We start from the raw sequence: 13,259 nt of genomic DNA, 5'->3' as shown, positions 1-13,259 counted from the left end.
ACACACACACACACACACACACATCCCATCTTCAACTGAACAGTGTGTCATCTGGGTACAAGTATCTTTGTATCATAACAATCAAAGTTTGCAACAATATTCATTATATTAACATGGATTCTGTATTAAATATACATTAAATATAATCATTACATTTATTTCCCTCTCTTGCCATATCTTCTTTATTTCACTGACCTTTTCCTTTTGTTTCCCTGTTTCTAACTTCTGCTTTTATTATCTAACCGTTGATAAAAATAATTTCCATGTCATATATTTATTTATTTATTTAATTTGACTTCTTAGTCGCCCCCTCTCCCCCAGGGACTCGGGGCGACGTACAACAGCAACAGTCACAACAATATATAATATAATATGGAGGAGGTGGAAAATAAATAAATAAATTACAGTACTTTAAGACAATTAAAACCCCAATGACAGTTAAAATTTAAAAATTAAAATTAACAATTAAAAATGCCCAAGAGGTGGAAAAGCTCTAAATTTAAGCCAGAATATAGTATTCAGTTTGTTCTTTCTCCTTGATTGCAATCATTGGTCTATTCATTTCTGCACATTTTAATGTTTTCCTAACCACATTCTCATCTGCAGGGATCTCTTTGCTTTTCCAATTTTATGCAAATACAATTCTAGTTGCAGTTAATATATGAATAATTAAATATGCATTCCCCTTACTAAAATATAGTTTATTCTTGATGATATGAATGCCTCAATAAGTCTACCTTAATAAAGATGGAGAAAAACAGAGGATAAACTGGTAGGTTACAAATGACTATGGACAATCTATTGGGGGGGGGGGAGTGTCATCCAGGTCATGGTTGTCCCAAAGATGCTTTTTGAAGGGGCATTTGTGTCTTTTTCCTTGAAGACATTCTTCAGCTTTTGGGTTGAGAAGCAAAACATCTTCAGAGAAAAAAATAAAGAAAGTCCACTTGCCCCTTGAAAAAGTAACTTTAATAGGTGAAGAAGAGAATAGATGTACTGGAGGAGAATAGATGTACTGGAGGAGGGTGCGGTCAAGATGAAGGACGAGGTTAAGACAATCCAGAGGGGGAATTAGAATTTGAAAACCACATGATAAAAATGGAATGTGAAAGGATGTTTTTTTCCTTAGGTTCCAAAACTTGCCAGAAGTTGAGAATGAAGATATTACGGAGATTATGACCACAATACTAGCAGAATACATTAATAGAGATAAACAACAGCTGTGGTGGGATATAGACTTGATTTATAGGATTAATTCAGCATATGCAAGAACACACAATGTTCCAAGGGAGGTTCATGTTAAATTTCTTAGAAAGACTACAAGAGATGAGGTTCTAGGAGCTCAAAGGGGAGGACCACTAAAATATAAAGATAAAGAAATAACCATTCTTAAACAGATTCCAAAGAAGGTAAGAGATAAGAGGAAGAAATATTCCTCTTTAGCAAAAAAATTATATAATAAAGGGGTCTGGTTTAGGTGGTTATTACCAGAAGGCATGTTGATTTTCTGGGAGGGCAGCAGAATTAGAATCAACACAGTTGTGGAGGCAGCTTTCACTAAAAAACATAGTGCTCTCCTAGATGAAATGGGGGATGATACACAAGAGACGAGGGAGGGAGGGAGGGGCTGAGGCTCTGCCAATGGACGGGGGGGGGGGAGAGAATGCAACAACTAGAAGACTCAGATCACAAAAGTGACTTGAAACATTATTGCAATTGTTGTTATAATGTACCTTTACGGAAGTGATACAAAAAAATGATTGAAATATATTGATGACTTAGTGTTAAACGTAAAACTGCTAATTTCTATTCAAATGTTGATGTATTTTTATTCTTGTCTGTAAAAGTTGCAAGACTTGGGGTGGCTGCTGTCCCCCGCATGATGTAGCTGTCAAAATTTATTATACCCCTTTTTTTTCCCTGAAAAAATTTGTAAAAACCAATAAAACTTGTTTAAAAAAAATTAATGTTCAACTGTGTGATAATCACAGGATAAAAGGATTGATGGGAAGCTGCTGTGATTTATTTATTATTTAGCGTAGGATGAGAACACAACAAAAGAGAGGTAAACATGTACACCCACAATCCATGTAATGATATAGAAAACATCTAAGGGGGTACGTCAGTGGCCTCATAACTGGATGTCCATTTCAGCTATCCAGGAGATCCCCTGGGGTTGCTTCATGTAGGTTTTCTAAGGAACCAGTGAACACACATTGTGGGTAATCTTGCACAATATCAATCAGATATTGAAAGAGCTGGAAGAGGCCTCGGAGGTCTTCTAGTCCAGCCCCCTGCTCAAGCAGGATACCCTATACCATTTCAGACAAGTGGCTGTTCAGTCTCTTCTTAAAAAACCTCCAGTGATGAAGGACCCACAACCTCTGAAGGCAACTTCTGGTTAATTGTCCTCACTTTTGGGACGTATCTCCTTAGTTCCAGGTTACTTCTCTCCTTGATCAGGTTCCATCTATTGTTTCTTGTTCTGCCCTCTATGATTGATTTATTTACTTATTATTTAGTTTTTCAACTGTGTGCGAGATAACATATCTATAAGCATGGGCGTGACACAGGAAATGGGGACAAACAAATGGGGACAATAGGACAGGGATGACAGTCACTCTGGTGTGCTTATGCACGCCCCCTATAGACTTCTTAGGAAAGGGGTGAGATCCACGCTAGACCGTTTAAGCTTAAAGTAATGGGGTTTTGAGGATGTAACAACAGTCAGGTAATACATTCCAGGCATTGACCATTCTGTTTCTAAAGTTGTATTTTCTGCAATCAAGTTTGGAGCGGTTTACCCTGAGTGTGTACCTCTTGTTTGCCCGTGAATTATTGCGGTTGAAGCTGAATTAGTCATTGACAGGTAGGACATTGTGGCAGATAATAGTGTCCTACGCTTAGGTCAGACCTTAATCAGCATAGTTCTAGGTTCTCCAAGCCCAAAATTTCAAGCTTGGTGGCACAAGGTATTCTATTGTGAGCAGAGGAGTGGAGGACTCATGAAATACCTCTGGCCTCGCTCGACTGTATTAATCTGTGATATACAGTGTGGATTCCAGGCAGATGAGCTGTATTCGAGAATTGGCCTGGCAAAGGTTTTGTATGCCCTAATTTGCAGTACAATGTTACGGGAGAAGAAGCTTCACAAAATTAGGTTAACAACTGTTAACGCCTTTTTGGCAATGCTGTTACAGTGAGCTTTAGGGGGCTTTATGTTTGTTTTGTTTGTGATCTATTCCTGTAAAGCATAAAATGTTATTGCATGGTCATCAGCCACCCCCTGTGAATCACAGATTTTGAATATACTTCATTTTGATTAAAGGGATATCTCTGTAGAGGCTACAATATTCATTTAGTATCTGGATTACTTAACATGGCGAAGGGTGGAGTCGTGACCATTTTGATGACGAGATCACAGCCTGTTTTTTTCAAATTATATTTTATTGAATGATGTTCACCTTAGTTAGAGAAAAAAGCTTGGTATATAAGACTAGGACTTTTTTTTCTTATTGCCAATGTTCAAGAGATGAGCCTAATTAGCACTGCTCATTAAGTAACAATTAATCAGTGGAACAACTTACCTCCCGAAGTTGTGAATGCTCCAACACTGGATGTTTTTAAGAAGATGTTGGATATCCATTTGTCTGAAGTGGTGTAGAGTTTCCTGCTAAGCAGGGAGTTGGAGTAGAAGACCTTCAAGGTCCCTTCCAACTCTGTTATTCTATTCTATTGATCAGGACTTCAGCATCAGAAGATTATCACCATGCACAAAAAGAAACCTTATGATCTATCCCAGAGGTTCTCAACCTGTGGTCCACAGATCACTGAGCACTGAGATGCCATCACAGGGAGGTCCGTGAAGACTTGAAGATGTCTTATGATTTACATCTTAAGTCTTGGTGGTCCATAGCTCTGGTCCATGGCACAAAAAGTATTTCAAAGGGGTTCGCAGTGAAGAAAAGTTTCAGAATCACTGATCTATTCAATTGTCTCTGTCACTCACGGTAGAAGAACAGCTTAAACTTCTGCCATATTGAAAGGTTCCAGAACTTTTTGAGGTAAAAAGGGGGGGAGGAGACTAATATAGTTAACTCCATAGCAGGGGTATAATCCTCGCCTGAACTAGCAGGGACGATTGGCATGAGTAACTCCAAACCGGTGGCGAAAATCCCAGGTGGCCCCGCCCATGCCCGCCTGGTCTCCCTGTCACCGCTCACCTCTTCTGGCTGCTCAACCTGCCCACCCAATCCGAATGCTTCTTCCTCTGTTCACATCAGCGCCTGTCCCTTTATGATAGTCCCAGGGGGGACGACCATAAAGGGAGCAGCAGGGTTCTGTGCGCATGGCTTGGTGGTGGTAGGGGCATGTGACTGAGTGGGTGTGGCCCTGAGTGACATCACATTGGCCACACCCACTCAGTCACAGGACCCCACCACCAAGCCACGCCCACAGAACCGGTAGTAAAGAAATGTGAACTTCACCACTGCACCATAGGTTTCAGCCATGTTGTGAGAGCAGTTCATTGGAATTGAAGGGGCATGACTGCATATCCTTGTTAGGACAAAGCTTCTGCCTGCATCCTTTTTTGCGATCATACCTTCATAAACTGTTAGATCTGATGGGTGCCTTCTTCCTCTTCTCGTCTTTAGATTTCCATTACCTTCCTCAACCTGGGGTCCTCCCAACAAGTTAGATAACTCCTCTTTTCAAATCCTTCTTTCTTGGGAATCAGAGCTTTGTACACTAATCAGAACCCCCCCACACACACCATTTTCGTTTATTTTTTCTCCTTTTTTGATATATATTTCAAATCCTGTTTTCTGGATTATACAGATTAAGAATATAAATCTTGAGGAGACAATCTGGGATGGGTTTGACCCTGTGACCCCGAAGGCATGGACAGGATTATGGGGAGACTCAGTGCGGCCACTTGTGTGCTGGACCCGTGTCACTCTTGGTAAGTTTCGGCTTCCCGAGAGGAGACACGAGGCTGGCTCCAGGTGATTACCAACGCTTCATTGAGAGAGGGGTTCTTTCCCACTGCCTTGAAGGAGGCGGTGGTGAGGCCCCTCCTTAAGAAGCCTTCCCTGGACCCAGCTTCTTTAGCCAACTATCGTCTGGTCTCCAACCTTCGCTTTGTAGCAAAGGTTGTCGAGAGTGTGGTAGCACGTCAGCTTCCCCAGTACCTGGATGAAGCTGTCTACCTAGATCCGTTTCAGTCGGGTTTCAAGCCCGGGTACAGCACGGAGACGGCATTGGTCGCGTTGGTCAATGATCTCTGGCGGGCCCGGGACAGGGGCTGTTCCTCTGTCCTGGTCCTATTAGACCTCTCGGCGGCTTTCGATACCATCGACCATGGTATCCTACTGCGACGACTCGGGGGGTTGGGAGTGGGGGGCACCGTACGGTGGTTCTCCTCCTACCTGTTGGATCGGTCGCAGTTTGTGTTGACTGGAGGGCAGAGATCGACCCCCAGGCGCGTCACTTGTGGGGTGCCCCAGGGGTCGGTTCTCTCACCCCTCTTGTTCAACATATACATGAAAATGCTGGGCGAGATCATCCGTGGTTTTGGGATACGATATCATCAATATGCTGATGATACCCAACTTTTCATCTCTACCCCAAACCACCCAAACGATGCCCTCGACGTGATGTCCCAATGCCTGGAGGCTGTGCAGATCTGGATGGGGAGGAACAGGCTCAAACTCAATCCCTCCAAGACTGAGTGGCTGTGGTTTTTAACTTATTTTAAATGTATTGTCTTTTAAATTCAGTTTGTTTTTTTGGATATGGATTTAATTTTTAAAAAAACTTTTGGGATGTATGTTTTTGAATGTTGTACGCCGCCCTGAGTCCTTTTGGACAAGGGCGGCATATAAATCCAAACAAACAAACAAACAAACAAACAAACAAACAAACAAACAAACCCAGGGGATCTCCTGGATAGCTGAAATGGACATCCAGTTATGAGGCCATTGCCGTAACCACTTAGTTGTTTTCTATATAATTACATGGATTGTGGGTACATGTTTACCTCTCTTTTGTTGTGTTCTCATCCTACACTAAATAATAAATAAATCACAGTAGCTTCCCATCAATCCATTTATCCTGTGATCATCACACAGTTGTACATTAAGAAAACAAAATTTTTCTTTGAAGACGTTTTGCTTTTCAACCCAAAGCTGAAGAATGTATTGAAGGAAAAAGACACAAATGCCCCTTCAAAAAGCATCTTTGGGACAACCATGACCTGGATGACACTCCCCCCCCCCCAATAGATTGTCCATAGTCATTTGTAACCTACCAGTTTACCCTCTGTTTTTCTCCATCTTTATTAAGGTAGACTTATTGAGGTATTCGTATCATCAAGAATAAGCTATATTTTAGTGAGGGGAACGCATATTTAATTATTCATATATTAAACGCAGCTAGAATTGTATATTTGCATCAAATTGGAAAAGCAAAGAGATCCCTGCAGATGAGAATGCGGTTAGGAAAATATTACAATGTGCAGAAATGAATAGACTAACGCTTGCAATCAAGGAGAAAGAACAAACTGAATACTATACGACATGGAAATTATTTTATCAATGGTTAGATAATAAAAACGGAAGTTGGAAACAGGGAAAGAAAAGGAAAAGATCAGTGAAATAAAGAAGATATGGTAAGCGAGGGAAAATGTAATGATTATGTTTAATATATGTTTAATACAGAATCCATGTTAATATAATGAATATTGTTGAAAACTTTGATTGTTATGATAAAAAGATACTTGTACCCAGATGACACCCTGTTCAATTGAAGATGGAGTGTGTGTGTGTGTGTGTGTGTGTGTGTGTGTGTGTGTGTGAATGAACTATATTTAAAATCAATGATTCCAGGTAGGTGACTAACGACCATGAAATAGGTTACAAATGTTATGCCTGACATCAAGGGGGCTCCAACATTGGCAACTTTAAGAATAGAATAGAGTAGAGTAGGGTAGAGTAGAGTAGAGTGAATGGAATAGAATAGGATATGATAGGATAGGATAGGATAGGATAGGATAGGATAGGATAGGATAGGATAGGATAGGATAGAATAGAATAGAATAGAATAGAATAGAATAGAATAGAATAGAATAGAATAGAATAGAATTCTTTATTGGCCAAGTGTGATTGGACACACAAGGAATTTGTCTTTGGTGCATATGCTCTCAGTGTACATAAAATAAAAGATACATTGTCATGAATCATAAGAATTGTGGACTTCAACTCCCATGCTGACTGAGAAACTCTGGGAGTTGAGGACCACAAGTCTTAAAGTTGCCAAGGCAGTGCTAGACCACAGAAGCTTCCCAACAATCATTTTGGCATGGGGTCATCCCAAAATTGCACGTTAAGATAACAAAAGCATCCATTGGCAAACTTGCCAGGTTACACACTGCCTTTCCCATCTTTGTTAAGGTAGGTTTGTTACAGGATGCCTCCACAATAGCGTTGAAGATGATCCAAAAGTTCAACACCTTCTTGCTTCCCATAGGACAACAAAGTCATCTTGCATCACTTCTCAACAAAAGCTTATGCTATGAGATGTGGGGGATCTCAAGTCTTTCTTTCCAAAAGTTTCCTTACTGCCTCCTTGACTTCATTGTTCCTAATGGTGTAAATGAAAGGATTCAGCGCTGGGGCAACCATGGTGTACAGTATGGAGACAGGCTTCGTCATACTAAAAGAAGAGTCCTTGACATTAGGTCTTAAATAGACAAAAAAGACGGACCCGTACAAAATGCTGACCACAACCAGGTGAGAAGCACAGGTAGAGAAAGCTCTCTGCTGTCTGGTGTTCGAAGGCATTCGGAGAATGGTGAAAATGATGAAGAGGTAAGAAACGAGAGTGAAAAGCAGGGAAGACATAATCACGACCACCGTCAGTAGGAATCCAAGTACTTCAATCACATGTGTGTCTCCCCCGGAAATCTTCAACAAAGGTCCCTCATCACAATAGAAATGATTGATAACATTGGACATGCAGTAGGGCAAGTTGGCAGTCAATATCTCCTGATAAAGGATGGAGAAAAAGCCACCAAACCAGGCTGCCATGGCTAGCTTAAAGCAAACACCAGAAGTCATGATGGTGGAATATCTCAAAGGATGGCAGATGGCTAAATATCGGTCCAAGGATATCAAGGTGATGATGAAAAATTCTGTCATGCCGAAGAAGAAGTAAAAGAACAGCTGCATTACACAGCAGTAGAAACAGATGGAATTCTTTGCAGAGAGATAGTTGACCAGCAGTTTAGGAATAAAGGCTGTAGTATGTCCAATGTCAATGCAAGAAAGGTTGCTAAGGAAGAAATACATGGGCTTCTGGAGATGGTGGTCCAAAATGACCATCACTATGATGAGCCCGTTGCCCATCAGACACAGGAGGTAGAGCAGAAAGATACCAGCGTACATCACACTTTCCATTTCCCAAACTCTTGGCAAACCAACCAGAATAAATTCAGTCGCTCTGGTACAGTTGTTCAAATTCATGTTCCCCTCCTGCTACAAAAAAGAGGACAGTTGAAATCTTGCTTGAATCGGGATTTATGTATTTACCTTTGTGTCAAAATGTATTCTCTATTCCTAAGAATATTTTTGTTTCATACACGACTACTGTGAAGGCAGTGTGGAATGGAACACAAGGTTGGATTTTCACATCATGTTAACTAAAACTGTTCACAGTAAATGTCTTCTTGAACTATGGCAATTAAATGAAGCCTTTGAATAGGAACATTGGAAAATCTGTTATGATTTCTAAAATCCCATCCCTGGAATCCCACAATGCTTCAAAGCCACAACTAAAGGGCCATGATTAGATTTAGCCTGATGTCTGATGTTTGCCACCTTTGGAAAACCGGTGGCCATTTCTGGATTCTTAAACATTTTGGGACGTGGTAATCTAGTTATGAAATAATCAAAACTTAATTCTCTGCAACATTTTTTTCTCTTCGGAGATGGTTTGCCTGGATCCCTAGGAATGAACGTTAATAAGATAATTTAGACAATGGAGATATGAGTACATGAAGGTCTACCGAAATAGAAAAACATAAGGAATAGCTTGCCTTCAGAAGTTGGGGTTGCTTCACACTTGAGGCTTTCAAAAAGAAATCAGACAACCATTTGTCTTAAATGGTATAAAGTCTCCTGCTTGGGCGGGGGGCTAGATTAGAAGACCTCTCTTCTGTCAGAGTGCACACAGTGTGACTATGTGAGAAAAACCCAGGAGCAAATACAGTAAACAGAGGTTTGTATTTTAAGTAGTGGTTTATCTACAAAGAATATATACATGTACGTACTTTAGTCAGACCTCAAGCATAACAGCAATCAGCAATTACAGCATGGAAGGAGAGAGGGAGGGAGGGAGGGAGGGAGGAAGAGAGAGAGAGAGAGAGAGAGAGAGAGAGAGAGAGAGAGATGCCCCAACTGGGCTTATTCTTTTACAGGCTCTTAAAATGATATCAGCCCAAAAACCTTGCTGACTCATTTCTAGCATTACATCCTTGTAGCAGCGGGTCAGCTCTTAAATCATTACCCTGATTCTGTTATTCCAACTCTGTTATTCTATGTTCTATGTTCCAGATTCTTCTTTCTATATGGGAGGTGGATGTCATATGTATATGTTAGGATGACATAGTATCTTTTGCAGTGAAATTCTCATGCTCCCATTCTATAAAAGGTGGATCCAGGGATCTCTATAGATTTACCTTGGCTTGTTCTTCTTTCATGACCTTGTCTTCTCCAAGTGCCTTTCACTCCATTTCCTCTATCCATTCAACAAGTCAGTGTTTTGAAGAACCATATAAAATACTGCATCGTATGCTGGACAAAGGTGGTAGACTTCTTGAAAAACATTTCCCTCAACACCCGAAGAAAATGCAGCAGTTTGCATCATAGAAAGTTTATTTACTTGTTCTCTGTAGAAACTCAGGATCCAGTCCCGAAGGATACTTGCTTTTAATTTCTCATGAGTATCCATGAAGAATATATTCAAGGATGACATCATTTGAATCAAACCTCAAGTGCCATCCCAAGTTAGGGGGTTCCCTTGGAAGCAACCCAACAAGGACAAACTTTGTAACTCTTTCATAGTTTGTCTAATTCCAATTCCTCTCCCACTGCAAAGAGAGTGTGTGTAAAACTTTCAATGTCTGCACTTAATGTTCTTCAGAAAGTTGAGATGCCATCTCTAAAGATATTTCTCAGTTCCCATGAGATTCTGCTCAGAAGAGATGATTTTGAATCAGCATGAATGAGGCCTGCTTTTTTTGTGGACCAAATTCCAAGATTCCAAGAAGTGGAGACATCTATATATTATTAAGTCTTCAACGTCACTTTGAACGCTGGGTGAAACCAGGCTTAATAGCAATAACTGTGAGTGGGATCTTGGAATCTTAGTCAGTGGTGGGATTCAAATAACATAAGAACTGGTTCTCTGCCCTAAGGACCAGCTGGGTAGGCGAGGCTCAGTGGTCAAACCCAACTTGCCCTGCAGTTGCGATGAGGGGACTGGGAGGCATCTCCAGTTTTGGATGGTGCCTGTTTGGATGGTCCTTATGTGATGGACATGTGGGTGCCTTGGTAGGGTCTTGGACTTTTGTTTGGGTGGGGACAACTTGGAAACGTTCAGATTCAGGTTTTCCCAGATGTGCCAATAGGACTTCTCTAATAAAATGGAACTTTGAGGAACCTCAAGCCTCCGAGTCTTCTTTCCTTGGCAGATGTTACTTGGAACCCTGACACTGAGGATACAGTGTCAATTCATTATGATAAACCTAACCTCTCCACAGGTCTGAAATTATCATTGACCCTCAATCTTCATAGCGGATGTGGAAAAAGCAAATTTATCTTCCACATACATTTTTACTTACATAATATTGTATCTTTGAATTGATGGGCTAGATCAGTGATGACTAAGCTTTTTATAGGTGCCCCTGCACCTATAATGCAATGCACATGTGGCCCCCCAGGTGCACCTCACCCCCCATGCATGCACACACGACCCCCCCCCCCACATCAGTGGTGGGTTCCAGATCCTATTCCCACCATAGTAGAAGACTTTAAGATCCTTCCCCTGGAGTGGGATGGGAATGGGGATTTTGCAGTATCCTTCCCCTGGAGTGGGAAGGGAATGGGGATTTTGCAGTATCCTTCTCCCTGGAGTAGGGTGGGAATGGAGATTTTGCAGTATCTTTCCCTCAGGAGTGGGATGAGAATGGAGATTTTGCAGTATCTTTCCCCCTGGAGTGGGAAAGGAATGGAGATTTTGCAGTATCCTTCGCCCTGGAGTAGGGTGGGAATGGATATTTTTCAGTATGCTTCTCCCTGGAGTGGGATGGGAATGGAGATTTTGCAGTATCTTTCCCCCTGGAGTGGGAAAGGAATGGAAATTTTGCAGTATCCTTCGCCCTGGAGTGGGATGGGAATGGAGAGTTTTCAGTATCCTTCTCCCTAGAGTGGGATGGGAATAGAAATTTTGCAGTTTCCTTCTCCCTGGAGTGGGATGGGAATGGAGATTTTGCAGTATCCTTCTCCCTGGAGTGGGATGGGAATGGAGATTTTGCAGTATTCTTCTCCCTGGAGTGGGATGGAAATGTAGATTTTGCAATGTCCTTCCCCTGGAGTGGGATGGGAATGAGGATTTTGCAGTGTCCTTCCCCTGGAGTGGGAAGAGAATGGGGATTTTGCAGTATCCTTCCCCTGGAGTGGGATGAGAATGAAGATTTTGCAGTGTCCTTCCCCTGGAGTGGGAAGGGAATGGGGATTTTGCAGTATCCTTCCCCTGGAGTGGTATGGGAATGGAGATTTTGCAGTAACCTTCCCTTGGAGTGGGATGGGAATGGGGATTTTGCAGTATCCTTCCCCTGGAGTGGGATGGGAATGGAGATTTTGCAGTATCCTTCTCCCTGGTGTGGGATGGGAATGGAGATTTTGCAATGTCCTTCCCCTGGAGTGGGATGGGAATGGAGATTTTGCAGTATCCTTCTCCCTGGAGTGGGATGGGAATGGAGATTTTGCAGTATCCTTCCCCTGGAGTGGGATGGGAATGGGGATTTTGCACTATCCTTCCCCTGGAGTGGGATGGGAATGGGGATTTTGCAGTATGCTTCTCCCTGGAGTGGGATGGGAATGGAGATTTTGCAGTATCTTTCCCCCTGGAGTGGGATGGGAATGGGGATTTTGCAGTATCCTTCCCCTGGAGTGGGATGGGAATGGGGATTTTGCAGTATCCTTCCCCTGGAGTGGGAAGGGAATGGGGATTTTGCAGTATCCTTCTCCCTGGAGTAGGGTGGGAATGGAAATTTTGCAGTATCTTTCCCTCAGGAGTGGGATGAGAATGGAGATTTTGCAGTATCTTTCCCCCTGGAGTGGGAAAGGAATGGAGATTTTGCAGTATCCTTCGCCCTGGAGTGGGATGGGAATGGATATTTTTCAGTATGCTTCTCCCTGGAGTGGGATGGGAATGGAGATTTTGCAGTATCTTTCCCCCTGGAGTGGGAAAGGAATGGAAATTTTGCAGTATCCTTCGCCCTGGAGTGGGATGGGAATGGAGAGTTTTCAGTATCCTTCTCCCTAGAGTGGGATGGGAATAGAAATTTTGCAGTTTCCTTCTCCCTGGAGTGGGATGGGAATGGAGATTTTGCAGTATCCTTCTCCCTGGAGTGGGATGGGAATGGAGATTTTGCAGTATTCTTCTCCCTGGAGTGGGATGGAAATGTAGATTTTGCAATGTCCTTCCCCTGGAGTGGGATGGGAATGAGGATTTTGCAGTGTCCTTCCCCTGGAGTGGGAAGAGAATGGGGATTTTGCAGTATCCTTCCCCTGGAGTGGGATGAGAATGAAGATTTTGCAGTGTCCTTCCCCTGGAGTGGGAAGGGAATGGGGATTTTGCAGTATCCTTCCCCTGGAGTGGTATGGGAATGGAGATTTTGCAGTAACCTTCCCTTGGAGTGGGATGGGAATGGGGATTTTGCAGTATCCTTCCCCTGGAGTGGGATGGGAATGGAGATTTTGCAGTATCCTTCTCCCTGGTGTGGGATGGGAATGGAGATTTTGCAATGTCCTTCCCCTGGAGTGGGATGGGAATGGAGATTTTGCAGTATCCTTCTCCCTGGAGTGGGATGGGAATGGAGATTTTGCAGTATCCTTCCCCTGGAGTGGGATGGGAATGGGGATTTTGCACTATCCTTCCCCTGGAGTGGGATGGGAATGGAGATTTTTCAGTATCCT

The 13,259-nt window shown here is 42.5% G+C and overlaps 1 protein-coding gene across 1 annotated transcript; it reads right to left on the bottom strand.

The window, feature by feature from the left end:
• Nucleotides 1–7,589: 7,589 nt before the first annotated feature.
• On the bottom strand, nt 7,590–8,444 carry LOC309400596 (olfactory receptor 6X1-like; the record flags this gene model as incomplete). Its single annotated transcript, XM_081969157.1, has 1 exon — nt 7,590–8,444. One exon carries the CDS (start codon nt 8,442–8,444, stop codon nt 7,590–7,592), a length of 855 nt encoding a protein of 284 aa, XP_081825283.1.
• Nucleotides 8,445–13,259: the final 4,815 nt, after the last annotated feature.

This window comes from Natrix helvetica (assembly GCF_964273705.1).
Source record: "Natrix helvetica genome assembly, chromosome: W".
NCBI lineage: Eukaryota > Metazoa > Chordata > Lepidosauria > Squamata > Natricidae > Natrix > Natrix helvetica.
This window is presented reverse-complemented; position numbering and strand designations above follow the sequence as displayed.